The sequence below is a fragment of the Dermochelys coriacea genome, chromosome 1, assembly GCF_009764565.3.
Source record: "Dermochelys coriacea isolate rDerCor1 chromosome 1, rDerCor1.pri.v4, whole genome shotgun sequence".
Lineage (NCBI taxonomy): Eukaryota > Metazoa > Chordata > Testudines > Dermochelyidae > Dermochelys > Dermochelys coriacea.
The window spans coordinates 255,595,734-255,619,194 of record NC_050068.2 but is presented as its reverse complement, the minus strand read 5'-3'; the positions used below and the strand labels follow the sequence as shown (position 1 = coordinate 255,619,194).

The 23,461-nt window shown below is 42.8% G+C and overlaps 1 protein-coding gene across 1 annotated transcript in view; it reads left to right on the top strand.

The window, feature by feature from the left end:
* SYN3 (synapsin III) overlaps nt 1-23,461 on the top strand; it is a 274,735-nt gene that overhangs the window by 61,099 nt on the left and 190,175 nt on the right. The window contains exon 4 of the mRNA XM_038386748.2: nt 10,919-11,010. Coding sequence (XP_038242676.1) covers nt 10,919-11,010 — 92 coding nt within the window. The remainder of the gene's footprint in view (nt 1-10,918; nt 11,011-23,461) is intronic.

The window sequence follows — 23,461 nt, the reverse complement described above, 5'->3', positions numbered from 1 at the left end:
GTTTTCTTTAGCAAGGGCTAAAGAGGTTCAGAGGGTGGTTTCTAGGTTGGTTACAAGGTTTAGAATGTTAGTTCCTGGAGAAGGTGTAAACCCGTCCCATTGCTGCTTTACCAACTGCAATGGCCCCTTAACCTCGCAGCCATATACAAGTTCAAATGGTGAAAACCCTAAACTGGGATGTGGTATAGCTCTGTAGGCAAAAAGCAACTGCTGCAACACTAGGTCCCAATCATTGGAGTGCTCATTTTCGAATTTATGTATCATGGCCCCCAAAGTTTCATTAAACTTCTCCACCAGGCCATTTGTTTGATGATGGTAAGGGGTGGCAACCAAGTGATTTACCCCGTGAGCTTCCCAAAGGCTTTTCATAGTTTCTGACAGGAAATTATTTCTTGCATCTGTAAGGATGTCGGAGGGCCAACCTACCCTGGCAAAAATGTCTGTTAGTGCCTGGCGCACACTTTTAGCCCTGGTGTTGCTTACAGCTACTGCTTCCGGCCATCGGGTGGCAAAATTCATGAAAGTCAGTATGTACTGCTTTCCTCTCTGTGTCTTTTTTGGAAAAGGACCTAGAATATTCACAGCTACTTGCTGAAATGGAACCTCAATGATGGGGAGTGGCTGGAGAGGGGCTTTGACCTGGTTTTGGGGTTTTTCCACTCTTTGGCATACCTTACAAGATCAGACATAGGCAGAAACATCCTTGCCCATTCCCTCCCAGTGGAATGACCTCCCCAAATGGTCTTTGGTTCTGTTCACCCCAGCATGGCCACTAGGATGATCGTAGGGTAAGCTTAAGAGTTTTTCCTGGTACTTAGTTGGAACTACCAACTGTCTCTGAGGATGCCAGTCTTCCTGGTGCCCACCAGAAAGAGTTTCCTTGTATAAAAGTCCTCTTTTTACAACAAACCAGGGTCGATTAGAAGAGTTGAGAGGCGGTAGGTTCTCCGTGCCTCCGTCCAAGCTTTCTGGAGGCTTTCATTTGCTTCCTGTTCGGCCTGGAACTGTTCCCTTGATGCTGGAGAGATCAGTTCCTCACTGGATTGTGAATCTGGGCTTGGTCCCTCTGGAAGCGATGCAGGTGATGGGGCTATTTCCGTTGATGGTGAACCGCTTTTCGCTGGTGCACTATGGGCTATTTTAGGCTCTGGCTGAGCCTCTTGTGTAGGGTCATCTGCTGCTGCTGCCAGTGCAGGCTAGGTGGTGCTCTCTGGTGTTGGAGCTGTAGACGGGGTTGCAAGTGCTGGACTCAGTGCTGGCAATGGTTCTGGTGCTGGTTGCTTCACCAGTTTCAGTTTGGGGACTGGCTTTGGCTGGGTCTCTGGGACTGGATCTGCTATGGCCGTTGCAGTCATTGGCAGGGGATCCAGTTCCACCACCTCCATCTAGGTCTCTGGAAACACAGACGGGGCCCTGGTGGAAGGCTCAGGAACAGGGATAGGTGTGGAAGCTTGCTTAGTCTGGCTGCGGGTGACCATTCCCACCCTCTTGGCCAGCTTTACCTGGTTGGCCAAGTCTTCCCGAAGCAACATGGGAATGGTATAATCATTATAGACTGAAAAAGTCCACATTCCTGACCAGCCCTTGTACTGGACAGGCAACTTGGCTGTAGGCAAATTGAAAGAGTTGGACTTGAAGGGTTGAATCGTTACTTGGGCCTCTGGGTTGATTAAGTTGGGGTCCACTAAGGATTGATGGATAGCTGACACCTGCGCTCCAGTGTCCCTCTGTGCTGTAAATCTTTTCCCACCCACACTCACAGTTTCCCTTCACTCTAAGGGTATCTGGGAGGCATCTGGGCCTGAGGACCTTTGGTGTGACCCCAGTGCAATGAACTGTAATCTGTTGGGGTTCTTGGGGCAGTTGGCCTTCACATGCCCCAGCTCATTACATTAAAACATCGCCCAGCTGACTGGTCACTGGGGCAAGGTGGTTTCCTGGAGAATGGTGTGGTGGGACGATAAGGTATCTGGGGTTTTCCTTGGGATGTAGGTGGGGCCTTGGGTTGCCCCCGGTGATAGGGTTTTGTTTCGGGTTGCCCCTTCTAATATTCGCCCCAACTGCTACTAGTTTTTTTTCTTTTCTGCCACCTCCACCCATTTGGCTCCAATCTCCCCTGCCTCGATTATAGTTTTGGGCTTCCCATCTAGGATGTACCTTTCTATTTCCTCAGGAACACCCTCTAAGAACTGCTCCATTTGCATTAGGAAGGGCAACTCTTCTGGAGATTTAACACTTGCTCCTGATATTCAGGCATCCCAATGTTTCACAATGTGGTAGGCATGTCGGGTAAATGTCACGTCTGGTTTCCACCTTAGGGCTCTGAACCGCCGACGGGAATACTCGGGTGTTAGCCCCATTCTGACTCTCACCTGGGTTTTAAAAAGTTCATAACTGTTCATGTGTTCCTTAAGCATTTCAGCCGCCACCTCGGCTAAGGGTCCACTGAGCTGCGGCCTCAGCTCTACCATGTACTGGTCTGTAAAGATGCTGTACCCAAGGCAGGCCCTTTCGAAGTTTTTTAAGAAGGTCTCGGTATCAACACCTGCCTTGTAGGTGGGGAACTTTCTGTGATGGGAAGCAGTACCTGGAGAAGGATTGCTAGGGTTGGTTGATATATTCTGCTGAGCCCTTACCTTCTCCATCTCCAGTGCATGCTTCCTCTCTTTTTTTTTCCCTCCTCCATAGCTCTCTTGTGGGCAGCTTTCCTCTACCTCCACCCTGGCTTTTTCTGCCTCCACCTCTAAGCGCCTTAAGGCCATCTATTTATCATGCTTTTTTTTTTCTCTTAAGCTTCGAATCTGGCCAGCTCTATTTATTAGCTGCTTCACTGTTAGTCATTTTCCTGCTTTTTTGTGGTTAAGTCTAGCTATACCCAAGAGTCAGGGAGAAAAAAAAACTTGTGAATTTCCCCGCAGGAGGTTAACTACCCTGCCTTTAGGTAGAGAAAACTCCAGCTCAAAAAAGAAAAATCTCTTTGTAAAAAAACGAATACCTCTGTCTCCATGCAAATAGACAGAAAACCCTCTAGCTGCTTTCAGCTTAAAAAAAACCTCTTCAGGTCTGTGTTTTTGGTTCAAAACAATCTCTGGTTCAAAATGATCTTTGGTTCAAAATGATCCCACCGCTACCACCATGTCAGGGTTCCTTCCCCACTCTGAACTCTAGGGTACAGATGTGGGGACCCACATGAAAGGCCCCCAAAGCTTATTCTTACCAGCTTAGGTTAAAAACTTCCCCAAGGTACAAACTTTGCCTTGTCCTTGAACAGTATGCTGCCACCACCAAGCGTTTTAAACAAAAAACAGGGAAAGAGACCACTTAAAGACATCTTCCCCCAAAATATCCCCCCAAGCCCTACACCCCCTTTCCTGGGGAAGGCTTGATAATAATCCTCACCAATTTGTACAGGTGAACACAAACCCAAACCCTTGAATCTTAAAAACAATAAAAAATTAATCAGGTTCTTAAAAAAAAATTATTTAAAGTAAAGGTAAAAAAAATCACCTCTGTAAAATCAGGATGGAAAATACTTTACAGGGTATTCAGATTCAAAACATAGAGACTCCCCCTCTGGAAAAAAAACCTTAAAGTTACAGAAAATAGGAATAAACCTCCCTCTTAACACAGGGAAAATTCACATAAAACAAAAAATAAAGTAATCTGCCTTGCCTGGCTTACCTATACTGTTTGCAATATTGGAGACTTGGATTAGGATGGGTTGGAGAAGATGGATTTCTATCTGGCCTCTCTCAGTCCCAAGAAGGAACAACCACGTAAACAAAGAGCACAAACAAAAGCCTTCCCCGCCCCCCAAGATTTGAAAGTATTTTGTCCCCTTATTGGTCCTTTGGGTCAGGTGCTAGCCAGGTTAGCTGAGCTTCTTAACCCTTTACAGGTAACAGGATGTTGCTTCTGGCCAGGAGGGATTTTATAGCACTGTATACAGAAAAGTGGTTACCCTTCCCTTTATATTTATAACAGCATGCATGAGACCTCTCAATGGATGTACAATGTCCTACTCCCCAGCTATACCAATTTCACCTTCCTTCTCTGAAGGGCAACCCATAATCAAACACACATCCCATTCCCACTCCCTGCACTCATTCACACATCCTGTTTGCCCTTCTTCCTGCCCAGGGATTAGGGACTGCAGAGTCATTAAAACTCTGTAATTCTGTAAATGTCAATATTGGTATAGTGCAAATCAGTATTTACAAAGTGCTGGCTTTTTCACCTACAAAAATTGGAAATTGTCAACCAGAAGTGTTGGAAATGTCAGTACAAAATGATTAAGGGATCCCATTTACTGGTTTAAAAATTATACCCCTCCTTCCCCTCAAAGAGAGACCATACTGCTCTAGGGTGATGACAACTGGCTCATTTCAGAAGCAAGGCTGGGAAGAGCAAAGTGTCCTAGCCAGAGTCAGGTCCTTGCAACATAAGGGGCTTAAAGAAGAGAAAAAAGGGGGAATTAAAGGGGATCCTTAGGAAGATGGACAGGCCTCTCAGGGGAAGGGATAATCAGTAAAGAGAAAAGCAAATAGAAAGGATGAAAATCCTCTTCTACTTCTTCTAATACTGCCTAAAATTTAACATACCCAGCATCAGCCTCTCAGTGTGTCAAGTGGTTCATATAGAGTAGTCATCAGGTGCAAAGAACAAAGGCACATGGAGTGAAAAAACAGCCAAAGAGAAGAGGAATTAGCAAGGTCTGTTGTGGAATTTCTGGATTCTGTTCAAAGATCTGTGTGTGTGTGCATACACTTGCAGTGTATGTATGTTTGTACGCAGATACGGTATTGCATATACAATTAGGGAGATGTCCTGTTAACTCCATAATTAAGATGGCATTGAAATGTGAAGTTAAAGCAGTATAAAAACGTGTGTGTGTGTGTGTGTAGTCATATAAAAATCCAATGTAACCTTGTCTTTTATTTTAAATAGGAACCAACGAGGGGAGCTTTTAGTTAGATTAAAAGCAGATGAGGGCTTAGAAAGTTCAGTAGCTCAAAAACCAAAAGCACAGGGAGTGCTGGGAACTGCGTGGACATGCTAAGCCTGCTAGCTTAAAAAAAAAAAAGTCACAATCCTTCTCTCCATTGCCATGTAGGAGATTAAACTAGAGTCAAATGCATCTGATTAGGGAACAGAATGGAATATCTTTTCTGGAGTTTCTTTTTCTTATTGCCATTGTTTGTTCACTGGCTGGTTCTGCAAGATGGTATAAGTGATGTTGACTTGGGGAAAGAAATCACTTTACTCCTGTCTATCTGCCTGTTGAATTTCTGTTGGCAGAGTGTCCTGTGTAGTGCCTGTTTTCCTGCAGAGACCTGAGAATTTTCCTCTGCCCTTTATCTACCCCCCCAGCCCGCCCCTTATACCTTTGGAATTGCATCACCACCATCAACTTTCTGACCAATGGCTGGTGGGCAGGACTCCTTTTGCCATCATTCACTGCCACAGAATGAGACGTACATTCCCCTCCACTCTTCAGGGGCTGAACATGCCGCTTCCAAAGTGCTCCTTAGCTTCCTTCTAGCTCAAGGAGTGAGAGATTTGGACCGGGATTTTAACACACAAGTTGTACCGCTTTAACCCCACCTCCCCCAAGTGTGGACAGTTATATTGGCATAAATATGCTTATATTAGCATAGCTTGTTCTCATACAAAAAGGGGAATAAGCTATATCGGTATAAGGCACCTTTGTACTGGACTAGCTGCACCCACATTAGGGGTTATACAGATGTAACTGTTTTGGTTTAAAAAAAATCATGCCCCTAACCAAAATAGTTGTGCCAGTCCAAAAACTCTATGTTTTCCAGGCTATGCCCAAGTCTCCCACATCACAGTATCAAGAATTGGTATTGGCAAAAACTAATTTGTTTACATTTACAATTCCTTTTATGCTTTTAAATTATGAGTAATTTTCTGCTTTTTTCTGTGGCAAATATATAAACAACCCCTCAAAAATATTTAACCAAAATGCTCTGTTGGCACCTAAAACTTTGTGTCAAGTTTTTGGCAGCATTCAGAGCAAAGATTGGGATGGAAAGAGTCCAGAGAAGTTGGAGGTTTCATAAAATGTTCTGAAGTTTGAGTAAGGTTTGGGAAGTTTGGCTGTGGGGGGGGAGAAGAGTTAAAACACTTAAATACTTTTTGTGAAAAATGTCTTTCGTCGTTTAACCTCAAAATGTAAATGTGAGTCTGCTAAATTCCAGGACCCACAGAGTTACAAAGAGTATGGCTATGCAGTCCATGGGAGCAAGCCTTCGAGCATGGGTTGACACACTTGGGGCTAGCAAGGCTCCCTCAAGTACTCTAAAAATAGGTGTGTAGACTACACTTTGAAGTGGGGGCTCGGGCTCTGAAGCCTAGGGAGGGGAACAGGCTTCAGAGCCCAAGCTCCAGCCTGAGATGCAACTTCAAAGCACTGTCTCTACAGCTATTTTAGAGCACTAGTTCAAGTCCTGCTAGCCCAAATCGATTGATACTGACTGGGAGGCTCATTCCCAGGGGTTGTGTAGACGTACCCAAAACATTCTGGGCCCTACAGTCTGTGATATGCTCAAAGGTTTTGAATTATTTCCACGTTCTCTGGACCTGATTCTCTGTTAAGCAGTCATTTACAGGAGTGCAAAGTGTGTAAAACACCACCAGCTTAGAATGGTAACATTTACATCCACTTAGCACAGGTGTAAATAACTGCTCGATGTGCCAAGGAAAGGACCATCAGACCTTTCCCTCTGATGCACAGTTTTCTGTCAGTCTCTCTCTATCTTCACTGGCTGCTTTCAAAGACCGCTTTTGTCTGCAAGGCAAGCGCAGGTTCATAAAGGCATCAGACCCTGAGCTTTCAGATAAGGAAGTTGTCAGGCCTAAAAAACCCACAGAGCAAAAAATACAGGGAATGATGGGAAATCAACAGGAAACAATTCTTGCTGATTAAAGGGTTCAGGCTTCTTACAAATGTTAGCTATCAGGGGCCTGTCTGATAGCACAAAGCACCTATGTGAAAGAGGAAATGGCTGTTAACTTAGCAGAGTAAGGCAGAAAACCAGTGCCAGAAAAAGGTGATAATAGGTGAGAATGTATGCTTGGATAGGTCAGTGTTGGGCACACGAAAAATATCTTATATGGATAGGGCTATTTACACACATAAGGGAGATTTGATGACCATATGGTCCAATTCTACATTTTCTCACTCAGGCAAAATTTCCATGAAAGTTGATGGCCTGAGTAAAGACTTCATGACTGAGAGTAGGATAACCTCCAGAGTGACACACAGTCCGTAGGAAGAAAAGGAGTACTTGTGGCACCTTAGCGACTAACAAATTTATTTGAGCATAAGCTTTCGTGAGCTACAGCTCACTTCATCAGATGCATGCAGTGGAAAATACAGTGGGGAGATTTATATACACAGAGGACATGAAACAATGGGTGTTACCATACACACTGTAACAAGAGTGATCAGGTAAGGTGAGCTATTAGCAGCAGGAGAACGGGGTGGGGGGGAAAGGGAACCTTTTGTAGTGATAATCAAGGTAGCCATTTCCAGCAGTTGACAAGAATGTGTGAGGAACAGTGTGCATGCGGGGGAAATAAACATGGGGAAACAGTTTTACTTTGTGTAATGACACATCCACTCCCAGTCTCTATTCAAGCCTAAATTAATTGTATCCACTTTGCAAATGAATTCCAATTTAGCAGTCTCTCGTTGGAGTCTGTTTTTGAAGTTTTTTTGTTGAAGAATTGCCACTTTTAGGTCTGTAATCGAGTGACCAAAGAGATTGAAGTGTTCTCCAATTGGTTTTTGAATGTTATAATTCTCGACGTCTGATTTGTGTCCATTTACTCTTTTATGTAGAGACTGTCCAGTTTGGCCAATGTACATGGCTATATCACATTGGTAGATGTGCAGGTGAATGAGCCTCTGATAGTGTGGCTGATATGATTAGGCCCTATGATGGTGTCCCCTGAATAGATATGTGGACACAGATGGCAACGGGCTTTGTTGCAAGGATAGGTTCCTGGTTTAGTGGTTTTGTTGTGTGGTGTGTGTTTGCTGGTGAGTATTTGCTTCAGGTTGGGGGGCTGTCTGTAAGCAAGGACTGGCCTGTCTCCCAAGATCTGTGAGAGTGATGGGTCGTCCTTCAGGATAGGTTGTAGATCCTTGATGATGCGTTGGAGAGGTTTTAGTTGTGGGCTGAAGGTGATGGCTAGTGGCATTCGTAATCCATAGGGTACGTTCAGATTGTGCAGGATATAAGCACTTTTTTAAAGTAAGTCTCTGGCCCACTCATGGTTCCCAAGTTAACCCTCCAAATGTAAGTCATGTGTAACTGATGCAGCAATGTCTGACGGAATCTGCCGATAGCATGAAACAATGACTCTGGGAGGGGTGAACTCTCTTGCTCTAGTAGACTCAATGGAGATAGACTAACTTAGATCTTACGCAAATAAGAACACGGTGTGGTGATGGGTTGGTAAAACTGTGATATTGGAGAGAACGTGACCAATCATCAAACAGCTGACAGTAGTTCATTTGTGCACTTGTGGTCCCATTTGAACTCCTTGGCACAAAGAATTCCTTTTGGATTGTGGGGAATTTCTGTTTTGGAAGGATTCCAACGTAAAAGTTGCTTAAGGGACTTCTTTACAATGTTTGAAGAGTAGATGTGATATTACAGGCACTAAATGTAGCCAGCCAATTGCATTATCAGTATGGCTAACCCCAAGCATTCAAAGCTCATAAGTCAGGCCTAAAAAATGGTGAGATTTTTTTAAAAATGTGGGCGTGATGGGGTGTATAAACCCCACATTAGAACTGAAGGGGTTAAGGAGCAGTGCTGGACCCAGGTGACTCTGGCGCTTGCACCTATAGAGCCTGCTCCAACTGGAGCAGGAGCTTAAAAGAGAACCAGACTGCACACAGCTGAGCTGACAGGGTAGGGGCACAGGCCTGTTCTGACAGCTTCTGAGCAAGGCTGCTATAGATGCCATCGCTGCAAGGAAGGAGCTAGCACTAAACCAGCTATGCTGAAAGTTGTTATTCTTTTTTGTTGTTGTTGCTATCTTATGTTAAACTTTGAGATGTTGGGGGGAGGCCAGTGGCCCAGGGAAGCAGCCTGAAAGCACTCCAGTGTGCTTGATCTTGTTGCCTCTCTTCCACCCCTTGTCTCTGCTGTAAGGAAGGGATAGAGATGTGGAGAGCCTCGCGGCAAGGGCGAGCCACCTGCAGGAGAGGGCTGAAGACCTTCCCTTTGTGAGGGCATGGGACCGTATATATTCCTCTAGACTCTCCTTTCCTGGAAGAGGATGATTATTAATCAGTGACCCAGCCACCAATTTGCAGTGCTATAGTTTCAGGCAAGGGGCACTGGAGGTGGCAGGGAGGAATGTTGAGGCCTGGCAACCTAACCACTAGGAAAAGTCACCAGTAAGCCCAGGGCCTCACCCCATCATGGTGGGATTCTTTTTATTTGCCTTCTGGTTTCTGAACCTTTAGGGTGCACTCACTTCATATTTTCAAGCTTTTCTGTGCATCCATGAGAGTTAGAAACACTTTTTAAAATGAAATTTGACACTCTCATACAATCTCTTGATTTCAGTTACTGGGCCTTTAAGAAAAACACTAATCTATTGTATGACTCATGATGTAATTGTGAGAGTTGGCAACACTGCATAGCTATGAAATTAGGTAGAAGCCAGTTTGAACTAGTTAGAGGACAACATTGCCCAATTGCTTTTTTAAAAATCTGTAATGAAAAGCCACACATGAAATTAAAAGATGTGGCCCCTTTTTCCCTTGTAATGATTCAAGAGAGAAGATTAATTTTCTGCATGCAAATTTAGGCCTTGTTACTGCGGTGAGATACACAATGAGATAGACTCCTGCCTCCCAGTGGAGCCCAGTTGATTTTAATAGGGCTTTGCATTGATATAGGGGTTTACCTGCATGTGTCTTGTTGCAGAATCAGGGCCTTGAAAGCTATGGTGATAGGCACTTTAGACAGACATACTATGACTCACTACAGTTTATTCATTAAACTGTAATTAAGGAAGACCTTTAGAAATTCTGAATATCCTGACTGGCTAATATTGACATCCTACTCCCGCATATAATAGTCAATACATTCCCCAAGTCTAATTTGCACTCCTTTCTTCATGATATTTCATATTGGTAATCAGGCCCTCAGTCAAATGTATTTCTAGGGGATTATTACATATATGACACTGTTGAAGTCCTTGGGATCCACCGGAGACATGCAGCAGGCGTAGTCACCTGGAACTCACCTTTTACCTCTAATTGCTTGATTATTCTTTGCTAACCTTTTCTTGAGTGTGAGTTACACTTTATAAAGAGAACACACTGAATTGTTTTATTGAACAGTAACTTAGTAACCTACCCAGCTCCAGCAACGCTAAACATTTAATAGTTAAACCTTTAATAGCTAAGCCACTTCAGCTAGATTCCCCTGTTTGTCACCTTCTTGCAGCATAATGAGGCTTTTTGGCTATTAAGGGAGGCATAAATCTCTTGCATTAGGTTTATAGCTGGCCAGTGCCATGACAGTGGATTCAGACATAATTCCAAATGAATGTTTCCAAGTGGGAACTTGAGTCATATTCAAATGATTTTACCTCTGTTTTTGTTTTTTGGCCCAATGGTTCTTAATTCCTTTAGTATTTATTACTGCAATAAACTTAATCCTGAATAGTCATGCAGCATTATTATTGAAGCTATAAACACTTCTCCAGTGTTTCCATTGCAAATCAGCAGTAATTGGATCTGCTGTTGCCTCATGGAAAACTTTTGAAAGAAATATTCCATGTGAAGACAGTTTTGCATTTCTGTCAATTTATTTTTTGTGTTTTCTGTCATCATGTAACGCTCTGTTCTTTCACTTCACTGCAGGCTGAGTTCTCAGAGCTGAACCTGGCTGCTTACGTTACTGGTGGCTGCATGGTGGACATGCAGGTCATGAGGAATGGCACCAAGGTAGTAAGGTGAGAAAGGCTGACTTTCTTTGCATATCTTTCTTTTTAGAGAGATGTGGGAGCAAGTAGGATGAGTCAGGTGCCTGGCCACAGCCCACTGAGGTCAATGAACAGGCTCCCATTGGCTTTGATGGGCTTTGGATCAGGGCCCAAATGTACATTACTTCCTAGTTTTGTTGTTTTCTAACCTCACTTTTCCCCACCCATTAATTTAGGCAGAAACGTCCCATTCTCATAATCTTTTGTACTTCAGGTCTGATGGTACTGCCGATGGGCAATGGTCTTCATTTCACCTTTCCCTCTCATATTCTCCTGCTGATTCACTTCGACTGTAAATACTTCCTTGCACACACAGCCAGCCCCATATATGTTCCACTTTGACGGGGACAGTCTGCTTGAATATCTGCAGGTCTGGTGGCTGCAGAATTCTTCCGTGTACGTTATCTATCAACCTGTCTGCTTCTCAGCACCACCTTCCTTAGGGAAGATTTTTCTCTTCAACATTGCCTTCTGCACTGCCTCAGAGCAGGATGCCATATCTCAGGCTGTTGGAGATTTCTGTAGTTGTTAGCATTTTGAATAACTACCTTGCATCAACCACAGTCTACTGCAGGCAAAGGCACATCCAGTAGTGCTGCTCTCTATTCATCCTGGCCATCTATACATTTCATGAGTTAGACAGCATTAGTCCACTTCTTTCTGGTACTGAGATGCCCAGAATATCAATATGGTATGTTAGGTGCAATCTAACCTAAGTCATATATTGAGCAATGATCACCAATCTGTTTCATGATGTGAATGACATTGTATATGCTGCCCCCAAATCACGTTTTTCCCCAAGTTCACTTCATAGTTTGTTCTGTCATTACCATTTTTCAAATTTTATTTTGTTTTCTTTACCCTTATGTTTGTTCAGGTTGGAAATGTAATTGTCTTCTTCCCTACCCATTTTTCTAACCACTATAAGTTACTCAATGAGTTGTATTACAGACTCAAATACCGTATCTTAACTAGATGCTCTCTACCATATTCTTCTAGAGCATTAATATGGATGTTAAAATCGATCAGATCTCACACTGATGATCACTAGGACATCCCACTAGACATATCCCACAAACTTGATACACCTCTGTTGAGCTTTGTTTATAGTTCTCCAGCCATTTTTCAGTGATTGTGACCATGCTTATATCTATGCAAATTTCCAGTGATTTTTCCATGTAAGATTTCGTGAATCTGTGTTAAATATTTAAAATTCAGATCTATGACATCCATTGTGTTCACTTGTCCCACGAATTTTTGCCTCCCAATACACAAATTATTTCCATGCTATGTGAATCCAAACCACTGGTGCATCCATCAGCTGGTGGTCAGTGCCAGTCTACTCCTTTGTTCATTCACACACAAAACTGGAATGCTATCCAAGAAGATCACCTGTATTGATTCCATTTTCTTTTCTCTTCCCATGCCCTTGAAGTTATTCATAAGTCTATCAAAATTTTCCTTCATTTATTAAACTATTACTGACAATAAAACTTTGTGTCTGAAACAGGGGGTGTCTTTTGTTTGGGGTTTGTGAGTTGTCTGTATTATTGGGTGTCTTTCTGGATGGGTGTTTATATATGAGAAAGAGTATGTGTGTATATGGCTGTGGCAGTGGTATGTACGCATCTTTGTGTTTGTCCTTGAGTACTTGTAGATGTGGATATTTGTATGGTGGGGGTGGGTGGGTATCTGTATGGGTGCCTTGCATATGTGGATCTGGTCATGTGTTATAACTATTTGGACAGATCTCAGCTTTGACATACTGCTGCACACATGCAGCATTTGTTCACCATATGTGCTGGTATGCCCCCTGCTTAGCTCACTTGGGAGCATAGAACAGCTGTCTTATATTACCACTCTTGGAGCAGGTTAGAAGACACAGAGAATGAAAAAGAAATTCTCTCTCACTTTGGGAAGCTAAGAAAGGAGAACACTCATAAGTCTTGTGGAAAGACTCTTCCCTCCCTCCAGCCTTGGTCAGAAGAGAATTCCCACACTATTCAAATTCTTCTGTGTGGGGTTGGAGAATAGATTTGTAGGAAATCACTAGGTTTATCACACCATGTATCACTAGGAACTCTCATTCTTTGTCTTATCCCATAGATGCTCTCCAACCCTCATGCCTACCAAAAGTCAAGCTAAGAGAAGAGGAGAAAACATTGGACAATGTTCTGTTATTTTTCCGGATGACGCATACATCTGTCACACTTCACTCATTCACTCCAAACCTTCCTCTCCTACCTTCCTCCCCACTCTCTTCCCCTCTGTCTTGTCCTCCTCACTCCACTCCCTCCCTTTGTCTTTCCATTTAGCTAATACCCTACTCATGACAACCTGCCCAAAATATTAAAATCAATAGTATTGTGGCACTAACATAACATTTGCCACCATCACACTGTTCACTTTGCATGTGTGTTATGCTCCATTCCCTTACCTTTTTGTCTGTCATGTCTCCTATCTGTGTTTATACAGTGTCTAGCACAATGGGGCCCTGTTCTTGGTTGGTCCTTAGGCACTCCCATAATAACCTTATAATTCATACTGCTCATAAACATGAAAATATATATACATGCCAATTGTGTTTGTGCACACATACTGTACAGCCATGGACACAGACACAGGCATGCACATACTTTAGTTTCCTGACACACATGCAACTTGCCTCTTGTGCACGTGCAATTCATCATCTCCTCCCTCGTGCACATGTTTCTCCAAGCCACAAGAGCACATACGTTATATACCCATAAATCCACCTATGCCACAGACAGCCTCACCCAGGCACAATCCTCATGCACATGTACACACAGATCCCTAATGAAGATCATTTGATACTCATTGTGGTTGAGTTATTCTAGTCACAGCAAGAGTAAACCCCTAAAGAAGATGGGAAGGATTGACAGATCTGTAATATTGTGGGAATAAATTAGGGAGGTTCTAAATTAACGCTCTCTGCAAACTTTGAGGAGCAGAGAATTCCTCATAAGAAACATGAGTAACTTCTACTTCTAAAATACCCAAACCACAGTACAGCAAGCTTCTGCTTAAGCAATTACTTATGCTCACTCAAGGAGTGGAAGGTCTGATACGGCCCAGGGAAACTGGAAACTACAGGAGAACCTGAAAAGAGTTACAAGTTCAAGGCCACAGAGTGCAGAAAATGTTGATTGAACAAAAACAAAGCAAGAGATTATTTTTTCCTGGGCAAGGGAATTGTTTGGGGGCTTGGTACAGGTGAACCATTTAAGTCTCAGGTAGGGTGACCAGATAGCAAATGTGAACAATTAGGACACTTTTTGGGGGGCGGGGATGGGGGAAGTATAGTTGCATGTATAAGACAAAGCCCCTAATATCAGGACAGTCCTGATAATTTGACAGGTAATGTGAAATTATCCCATGGATGAATAGTTCTGGAGGTTATATTTTGTTCACTACTTTTTTTCCCCTCACACCTCACTAAATCGAAGTTAATTATTAACCAGGCTTTTCAGAAGCAGTCAGAACACTCCTAGCTGGCAAGATATAGTGCTAGTGCTAAATTTTTAATGTCCTGAATGCCTGGAAATCCCCTTAATGTGACATAGGAAGCAATGGTACCTCATTAATATGCACATTTAGGATCCCCCACCCCCGAAAAAGCAATGGCCGCTCCATACCCCTCTTCAAAGGAATGGTAACTGAGTGCTGCAGTAAGGGTTTGAATTACTAAATTAAAACAGTAAATGCACTGTCATGTATGTACTAGTAGATTATGAATAAATAAAAATAACCTTGTATTAATAAACAAAACATTTTCTGATATATTATCTTCACATTTTAAATTGTGTTAATTGAATTATTCCCTAGTTAGTTAAATTCAGTTATTTGCAATGGGTCTCCCAGTCATTCATAGGGAATAGATAGGGTCTATTGCATGCTTAACTCAAACCCCTTTTTTATTGTTTTTGGGGCCTAGGATTTAGGATATTCTATTAGTTTCTATGCCAATTGATTAGAACTGCACAAGTAAATAACTGTGGCGCTCTTTTCTGAAAAAGAAGCCCTGTTTAACGGGAAGGTACAATATTACTTAAAGCTCTGTCCCTATCCCTTCTCTCAGACAAAATTAAATACATAATTTTGTACGCAGAGTTGTCAGTTGGGGAGAGCGGGGAGTGGCAGTAAGTGGACCTTCATGCCGTTTTGGATTCTGCCACTAGCTTGTGACACCTTGCGTAAGTCACTTCAGCTAAAAATGTTAAACTTGGGCAGCTGAAGTAAGATGGCCTGGTTTTTAGAGACACGGGGCTCCTACAAACGACAGGCAGTTCAATGAGGATTAGGGGCATGTCTGCACTACATCTGGGAGTGAGCCTCACAGCCCTGGTCCACATACTCCCACTAGTGCTCTAGAAATAGGTATGCAGACGTTGCTTTGATGTTGCAGCTCAGGCTCTTGAGCCCACATCCCTCACCCTCTCCCCAGGCTTCAGAGCCTGAATTCCAGCCTCCACGTCCACACAAGTATTTATAGAGCCCGGATAACACAAGTCTGTGGACCTGGGCTGGGTGGCTTGCTCCCAGATGCAATGGAGACATGCCCAAAGGATTCTCAGTACCTCTAAAAATCTGGTCACTTATCTAGTAGCCTGAATATGGATTCAGATGCCTAACTATTGAGTTACCAACATTTGAAAATGTTTGCTTTAATTTCTCTGTGCCTCTGTTTCTCCATATAACATTCACTCTGAGAGTTCTTCCTTGCACACGTCTCCAAAAATTCAGAAGGAAAGAGAGTAACCATATGATGGCTTATGTAGTCTCTAATGAATTCTTTCCCATGTTACCAAAGTACCATACTTATTGCAACACTCTGGATGCCTCTGTTCAGTAGGACCAGCAACCGAACAAGTGGATGTGATGTGGGATATTAGCATAATGCCTTGTCAGAGCAGTGTGGGGAGATTCTGCAGTGCACCTGCCCTGCCTGCATAACAATTGCAGCATCAATCCTGTGATGATATGCAGCACCAAAACTTTCCCAGTTAAATGTTAAATAAATAATATTGTGCAATTTGATGACAGGCTTTATAGCTATAGAGGATCTTTCATTCCAGAAGATCCCTAACCACCTTGGAAACAGGAATCGCTTCACCAGTGAAATGCAGCCAGCTCTGGGTGGAGCGTACCAGCTCACAGCTGCAATATCCATGCACAGGACCGTGGTTATTAAAGTGATGTCTGAAAGACCCACACACAGTAAACTCCCTGGGACTTAATTTATCTGTCTCAGAAGGACGAAGGGCTGAGTCAACCCTGTTGGGATTAGACCTAATGGGCCTGATTTTTATTTCCACTAAGGCCCCTGTACACTGCACTCTGGCAGCCTAAAGAGATCATAAACTGTTAGTGTTGCACCCACTTTGATCCCCTTTACACTGCCAGAACAGGATGAAAGGGCCTCCGTGGAAATGAGAATCAGGCCCAGGGAGCCTATTATATATTTCTAACTTGATGCTTAAAATTCCTAAGCCTGCCCTCTCTCTCTGCCCTAGATAAAATTGAGGGCTGTATTTGCCACCCAGGCTTAGTGAGCCTGCAGTTGTTGTCTCTGGCAGATATGAGGGGGGGCGGGGGGAAAGCAGAGGTACACTGAAATCCAGGAGTGTTTTCTTTCACAGGGAAAAGCAGCTTCTGTGGGAGTGTTTCAGATTTTTAAAAATATGGATTAAATATATGTCGGATTTCTCCCCTCTTTCTGCCTTTCTAGTTGGCTCCTTCAGTTAGAGGCATCTTTTTGGCACTCTAGTTCTTCTGCCACCAGCTAGTGATATGAACATCCAGGACAAGGACCATCTCTTTGTGTGTTTGTATGGTGCCCTCCATAATAGTGTCTTGGTCTGTGAGTTGTGCCCCCTGAGGCACTGCCATCTTACAAATAATAAATGACTAATTGTAAGAGGTTTAGGTACCGCAGTGAGGAGAGTCATAGGTACCTAAATAGATTGATACAAACAGACCATGCTTGAGAAAAGGAGTGGGTTAGTTCCATTGGATCAAAATGAGACAGAATTGGCCACTGGCAAAGAGAGAGACTGAAAGTGAAGAGAAGTGGAACCAGCCATGTTGAAAAAACTGGCTGTTGGGAAGGAAATCCTACAGGGTGAGCGCAGGTCTCTTGCAGGGAGAGGGGTTAGTACTACAGATTTTGCTTCAATTCAGCCGTTTTGTCTAACAATGCGCATGCTTCACTCTGCTAGCTGACTGAAATGCCTCTGTCAATCACAACAGTGGAGAGGCCAATGAATGTTCTGTTTCTTCAATACAAGCCCATTCGTCTCTTTAATTAATTGTGACTGTTCTGTTGATTCTGGATGATTTAGCATTTGCATGTGTTCTAGTGACAGAGCTGGAACCTGTTGCATCACAATCCTAAATCCTTTGTGCCCTAAAAATCTGTTTCTCCACTACATACTTTTGCACTATGATCTATGATATGATCTCACGGATAGGAAACTGCCACTTCCACATGCAACTCACCATGCTGGGGGCAGACCTTTTCCTGCTGTTCAGCATCTGCCCACTCCAAGAGGCAAGTATATTCCTGCTGTACAAGGGTTGCCAGCTCTGGGATGTGAATGCTTTAATTCCACATGTGGATGACCACCTGTCTCAAGTGGATGTTTTCCAGTCACGTAGGGCCCCACCCACCCAACAAAGGGGATATTCTACCACACAGAGGCTGTCCCCTGCAAGAGGTGGTTGGTTTCCTGTCCTATGAAGATATTTTCTTGCGACACATTAACTGCTCACTGCTAAGCGATCAGTATTTTTTGTCACCCAGAGACTGCTCACTTCTAGGGGGTGGGTTCTTTCTGTCATTGTTCTGCAAAGGATACATGAAAGAGGTTTGAGAGAGCTAGTAGGTATGTGTCGATCCAAGAGGTTCTCTAATGGGAAACTCAGTGTTCACTTCTTACATCTTCCAGAAATCTTGTTTCATAGAAGAACCCTAGTTGGTGCCTCATCATTTGGCTAAATTCCACGCACGTTTTAGGAAAATGTCCTGTCTTTTTTAAAACCAAACTGGGAATCCCTGCAAAGGAAGGAAAGTTTAGGAGGATGAAGAAACTGATCTGGAGAATGTAGTCTCCCAAAAGCCAGATGGAAAAATAATATATGTAGCGTATAGTTTTTCCATGATCTACAGAATGTAGTGTATTATAACAGTACAATATGTACCATATATTTAACACAAAGTGTACAGAATAAATGTATTTCAAATTAAATAAATTTGGCTGACTATTTTAAATAGATGTCATGCTGGTATATTTCAAAGAGAATGTAACTTTTTAAATATGAATTTAAAGAAAAACCTACCCGTCCTTTCTCCCCAGCAAACTGCTACCCTCACCTAAGCACTCAGCAACCCAGGGAAATCAGTGGATTAGAATAAGATGTAAAATCAGGGTAGAATTTAGCAGCCTGTACTTACATATTTAACAATCTAGCATGTGCAACACACTTTTTATAAACCCTAGTAACTAGTCCCACAAGAGAGGTGATTGCCTTATTCTTCCACCATCGTCCCCACCCCCACCCCACCCCCCTTTTTTTTTAGCAGAAGCAGAATGGGGAGGTTAGGGTTTTCTTTGGTTGTATCCATTCCAGTTGCTGCTGTTAAACAGCTGCTTGGAGGGACTGTTTCTCTCATCGGGGTTTTAGTTATATCCCAGATGAATAATGTCCCTCTTCACCTCTCCAGCAGCTGGCATCCAGCTGACGTGTGAGTGGGATGCTGACAGCTATTGGGAAAACATTTGGAGTGGAGGCAGCTGCCAGAAAGCAGAAGTCACTGTTACCAGACAAGGGTGGGGAACAATTTAGAGATTAAAACCCCTCCCTGGCCCTTTCACATTTACGCGTATTCCTTCTGCTAAGAAATTTGCAGCCAAGGTCTGAGTTATCATTCATTAGCTAAATCGTAAACAGAATGAAAAAGTTAGTTAAAGTATTTAAGTTTGGTCACTTTTTTGCTTCTATTCATCTCTTTTCTTCATGGGTTTTTATTAAGTGATGTTTCAGAGGAAAAATGAATGTTGGAAATGATGGGGCAAAGTCTGCTTTGTTCTACAGGCATAGTTGTGGAAAGAGTAGATTTTTATCAGTAAATGTCACTAAACATTGATTTCACTGTACACACACAAAGCAAGAAAAAATATTTCCATCAATAATGATCAAAACCTACAGATAGGTAAAGTAAGAAAAATGTTGCTTAAGAACTCATTAGAGTTTGTTTAAGGATATTTACTTCGTGTATTTGGACATGTGTTGTTGACAATTTGTGCTTGTAATGGTTATAAATAGGGCCCTACCAAATTCACGCTCCATTTTGGTTAATTTCATGGTCATAGGCTTTTAAAAATCATAAATTTCACGATTTCAGACATTTAAATCTGAAATTTCACAGTGTTGTAGCTCTAGGAGCTCTGACCCAAAATGGAGTTCTAGGGGAGGTTGCAAGGTTATTGCAGAGAGGCCACAGTATTGCCATCCTTGCTTTTGTGCTGCTGCTGCTGCTGGCGGAGGTGCTGCTTTCAGAGCTGGGCTCTCAGACAGCAGCTGCCGCTCTCTAGCTTCCCAGCTCTCAAGGTAGTGTGGCTGCCAGCAGCAGCACAGATGGATGGCATGGTATGGTTTTGCCACCCTTACTTCAGCACTGCTGCTGGTGGGGTGCTGCCTTCAGAGCTGGGCATCCTGACAGCATCGACCGCTCTCTGGCCACCCAACACAGAAGTAAGGGTGGCAATACTGTGACTCCCCTATGATAGCCTTCCATCCTCTGTGCAACTTCTTTTTGGTTCAGGGCCCCAAGTTTGAGAAATGCTGGTCTCCCCCACGAAATCCTAAAATATGTATAGAATCGGGTAAAATTACACAAAAGGCCAGATTTCACAGGGGAGACCAGATTTCACAGTCTGGGACGTGTTTTTCACAGCTGTGAATTTGGTAGGGCCCTAGTTATAAAGCTTTAACATTTTGAATCTCAATGTCTGCCATTAAATAATTGTCTGACACTCTCTCATAATTTCCCACTGCTGTGAACATTTAGAAGCTTAAAACCCATAATTTTTGTGCAACTCTGTGAAAATTTAAATGGCTAAACATAAAAAAATACTTGAAAATGAACTTCGCTATTATCAGTTGAAATGATAAAATAATAAACATTTAATTGTGCCAAGCCTACACATATACAAACCCATTGGCTTCGCCATTGTTGTAACAGGGACTGTTAAAATCTTCAATCTCTTTGCTGGTAACTTTTTGATCTCTACCACTTTTCCTAAAGTTTGATTCTGTTCTGAAATGTGATTGCAAAAAGGGTTATGTAAGGTTCTATGTTTATTGTTCATCACTGAGTTTCATGACAAATTTATTCAGTTTACAAGTAAAAATATGGGGATAGATTTTGGAGATTGCTCTTGTATGGCTTGAGGAGCATATAACCCAGCTTTACAACTCCCTGGTCCTTGGGCCAATAGATGTAAGTCCATTCTGAAGAAGCAACTTAGAGCAACCTTGAGGCTGCTGTAAGTTGTGGTGGCTGCAGTGGCTCCCAGTGCTCTTACCATAATCCCCTTCTCTTGGCCACTGGACCCCTCCTGCCACCTGTGGATTTCTCTGTGCCAAAAGAATCCCCAACTGTCTAGTTAAAACAGCTACTCCCCTTCTTTACACTGTCAAATAATGCTTTCCAAAGATCAAGTCCCAATCACATTACTCACATGGGTAGTCCCATTGAGTTCAGTGGGATTCTTTGCATGAGTAAGGGAAGAAGGATTTGCCCCTTTCTGTAGAAAATTAAGACATGAGGGTTTGGTTGAAATGAAAGTTCTTCTATTTTACGGTGCTATTTAAATTAATATAATGAGAAATGTGTGAACATACAGTAATTCTAACATTGTGAAATATATAATAATGGATGTAAAACCAAAAATAGCCAAGCTCTGTAATTGGTTGTCAGTGATGTCATAACTATATCGCTAACACCCAGGTAATGCACAGACAGGATTTGGTCATATTTCATAAATGCCATTTTATATTAGCTCAGGCACACCTGAGGTAGTGCATACTTTGGGGGATTATTGCACCGTTAGGTAGCTGAAGTCACTCCAGTTTTGGCCTTGTGCCTCAGAACATTGCCTGAAGACTCCATTAATACCCTGGCAACACATAGCCTTTTGTATGTTATTGCTTAATTATACACTCTCCTTCTCTTTCTTTGAGTACTGAAAAGATAAGAGAGGCTTTATAAGAGAATTTAAGTAAAACAGGTTGGCCACTCAGAAAACTTAAGATACTTTAATTCAGACTTTGGTATCCAAGATGCCTTCTTGTGTGAACATGAGAAACAGAGTGCTCTGTGAGACTGAAAGAGAGACAGCCCTCCTCCTATGGAATGGTCAAAGAACTTTGTAAGCTCATCATCATGCAAAGGAAAAAACATGTCACAGTAATGCAACCTTCTGTTCTTTGTGTGACTAGATGGTGAGTGCTGAAATGAATAGAAGAGATGGCCAGCTGCCCTCCTGTGTGATTCCCTCACAGTCACAAAAAAAATCTAATGATGCAGAAGTAAAGTGCTAGGTCAAACAGACCTTACCTGTAGAAGTAGATGTAATTTTCCACTGTCTGTGAGTGACTTTTTGAAGGGAGGGGGAAGGGATTTTAAATGGTGTTTTGGCAGTATAACGTACTCCTGAATTTTATTTTTCTAATGCTCACGAAGCACTTTGGAGTTCTCCATGAACAACTGAAGGACTAGGAAACAAGCCAGAGTCAAGTCTATAATCAGAACTAGGAAATAGGAAATTACACCTTCCAACAGGATTTGCTAGTGTCATTTGCTGTGTTCCAGTCCACAATGGCTGGAGAACCTAACCACTACAGTGAAATGTTACTGATCCTTTCAGTTCTGATTCTCTGCTGCTTCTTAGAGAATTCTCTGCTGTCAGAGCCATTGCTGCTGCTTCTGGAGTGTTTAACTGTGAGAACAACAGCAAAAAAAATCCCTTGAATTGTCCTTCAAATGCTTATTTTTTACTTTCTCTCACACCTGTTGCCAAGACAGCTAAGTTGTGCAATTGCAAATATTGAAACACAAATTTAGGTAGTTAAGCATGAGCCAAGAAGTTAGGATCTGGATTCAGATCTTAATTTTCCCAAAAGCCATGGGTATTTGGATCCATGTCTCTGAGTTGGGTCCATCGCTAAAAGTAGTTTTACCATTTAGAAAAAAGAACTGAAACACTTTGGTGCAAAACAAAAAGCAGTCACTCAAATATGAACCAAAATAAATGTCTTGCATGGTGGCCTCCTAGTTGAGACGCTTCCAGCTTCCAAAGGCAGGAGACTTTCAACTGTGAGCCACTGCTTCCACTTTTGGGGTGCTTAGCTATTGAAACTGACAGCAAGAGCCTTCCAGCCAATCTGAACGGCCATGATGAGCTCTAGGGTGAGAGGCAGCCACTCACTTTGAATATCATCTGGCACAAGTGGGAAGTTACATCAGACTAGGAGAGAGCTGCAATGTGCTTGTGGTGAATTGTGCCTCTCAGGAGGTGGCCAGCTATACCCTGCACTGTTTGGAGCTTCTGGAGGTTCTAGATAACCCTAAGTAGAGAATATTACCACAGTCCAAGCCTAGAGATGACAAAGCCATGCATGCCCATTCCAAGGTCAGCATTAGAGAAGAATAAACCAAAAATATGTTTTAAAATATAATATTGCAAATCAGTTTAACCTGAACATGAAATTTTTGTGGGAGTGTTTAAATGGCAAAAGGTTTGATTCTCATTTACACTATGGTCCTGCATTCCATTCTAGTTTACAGCTACCCCCATTTGAAAGCTCTTTTACACTGGCAAAGAGGTATATAGTATAAATGAGAATTGGACTTGCATCTTTAGATTCTGCTGAGTATGGGAAAGGGCTTTTGCGGAAGCTGGGATGAGGAAGGGCTCTCTCTTCTGCCAAAAGCTGCAGCCATCTGGCCACAGTAGGGAGGAGGGTGTGTGCATTCAGGAACCCTACTTCTGCCTAGGAAAGCTAGGGCACCTGCGCGAAGCATACAAGGCATAGCTACAAGTTATTGCTGGTATGTTCTGAGCTGCTGTTCTGGATTTTCACATTCAGCTTTATCCGTAGCATTTTACTTTCCACTATATTTCTGAGACAGCTTCTTCCTCTGCCTATCTGCTTTTGGGCAACCTTTGTTTTGGCCAAGGAGGCCTAGATGTGGTTCTATGCAAACAAGGCCCATCAGTGCTATTCCGAAACCTGGGTTGAGGGGGTTGGTCAAGAACTGAGCACACATACCATCTCTACACTTCTAGCCCCATCAGAAAAGGGTACTTGGGACTTCAACGCATAGATGCTACAG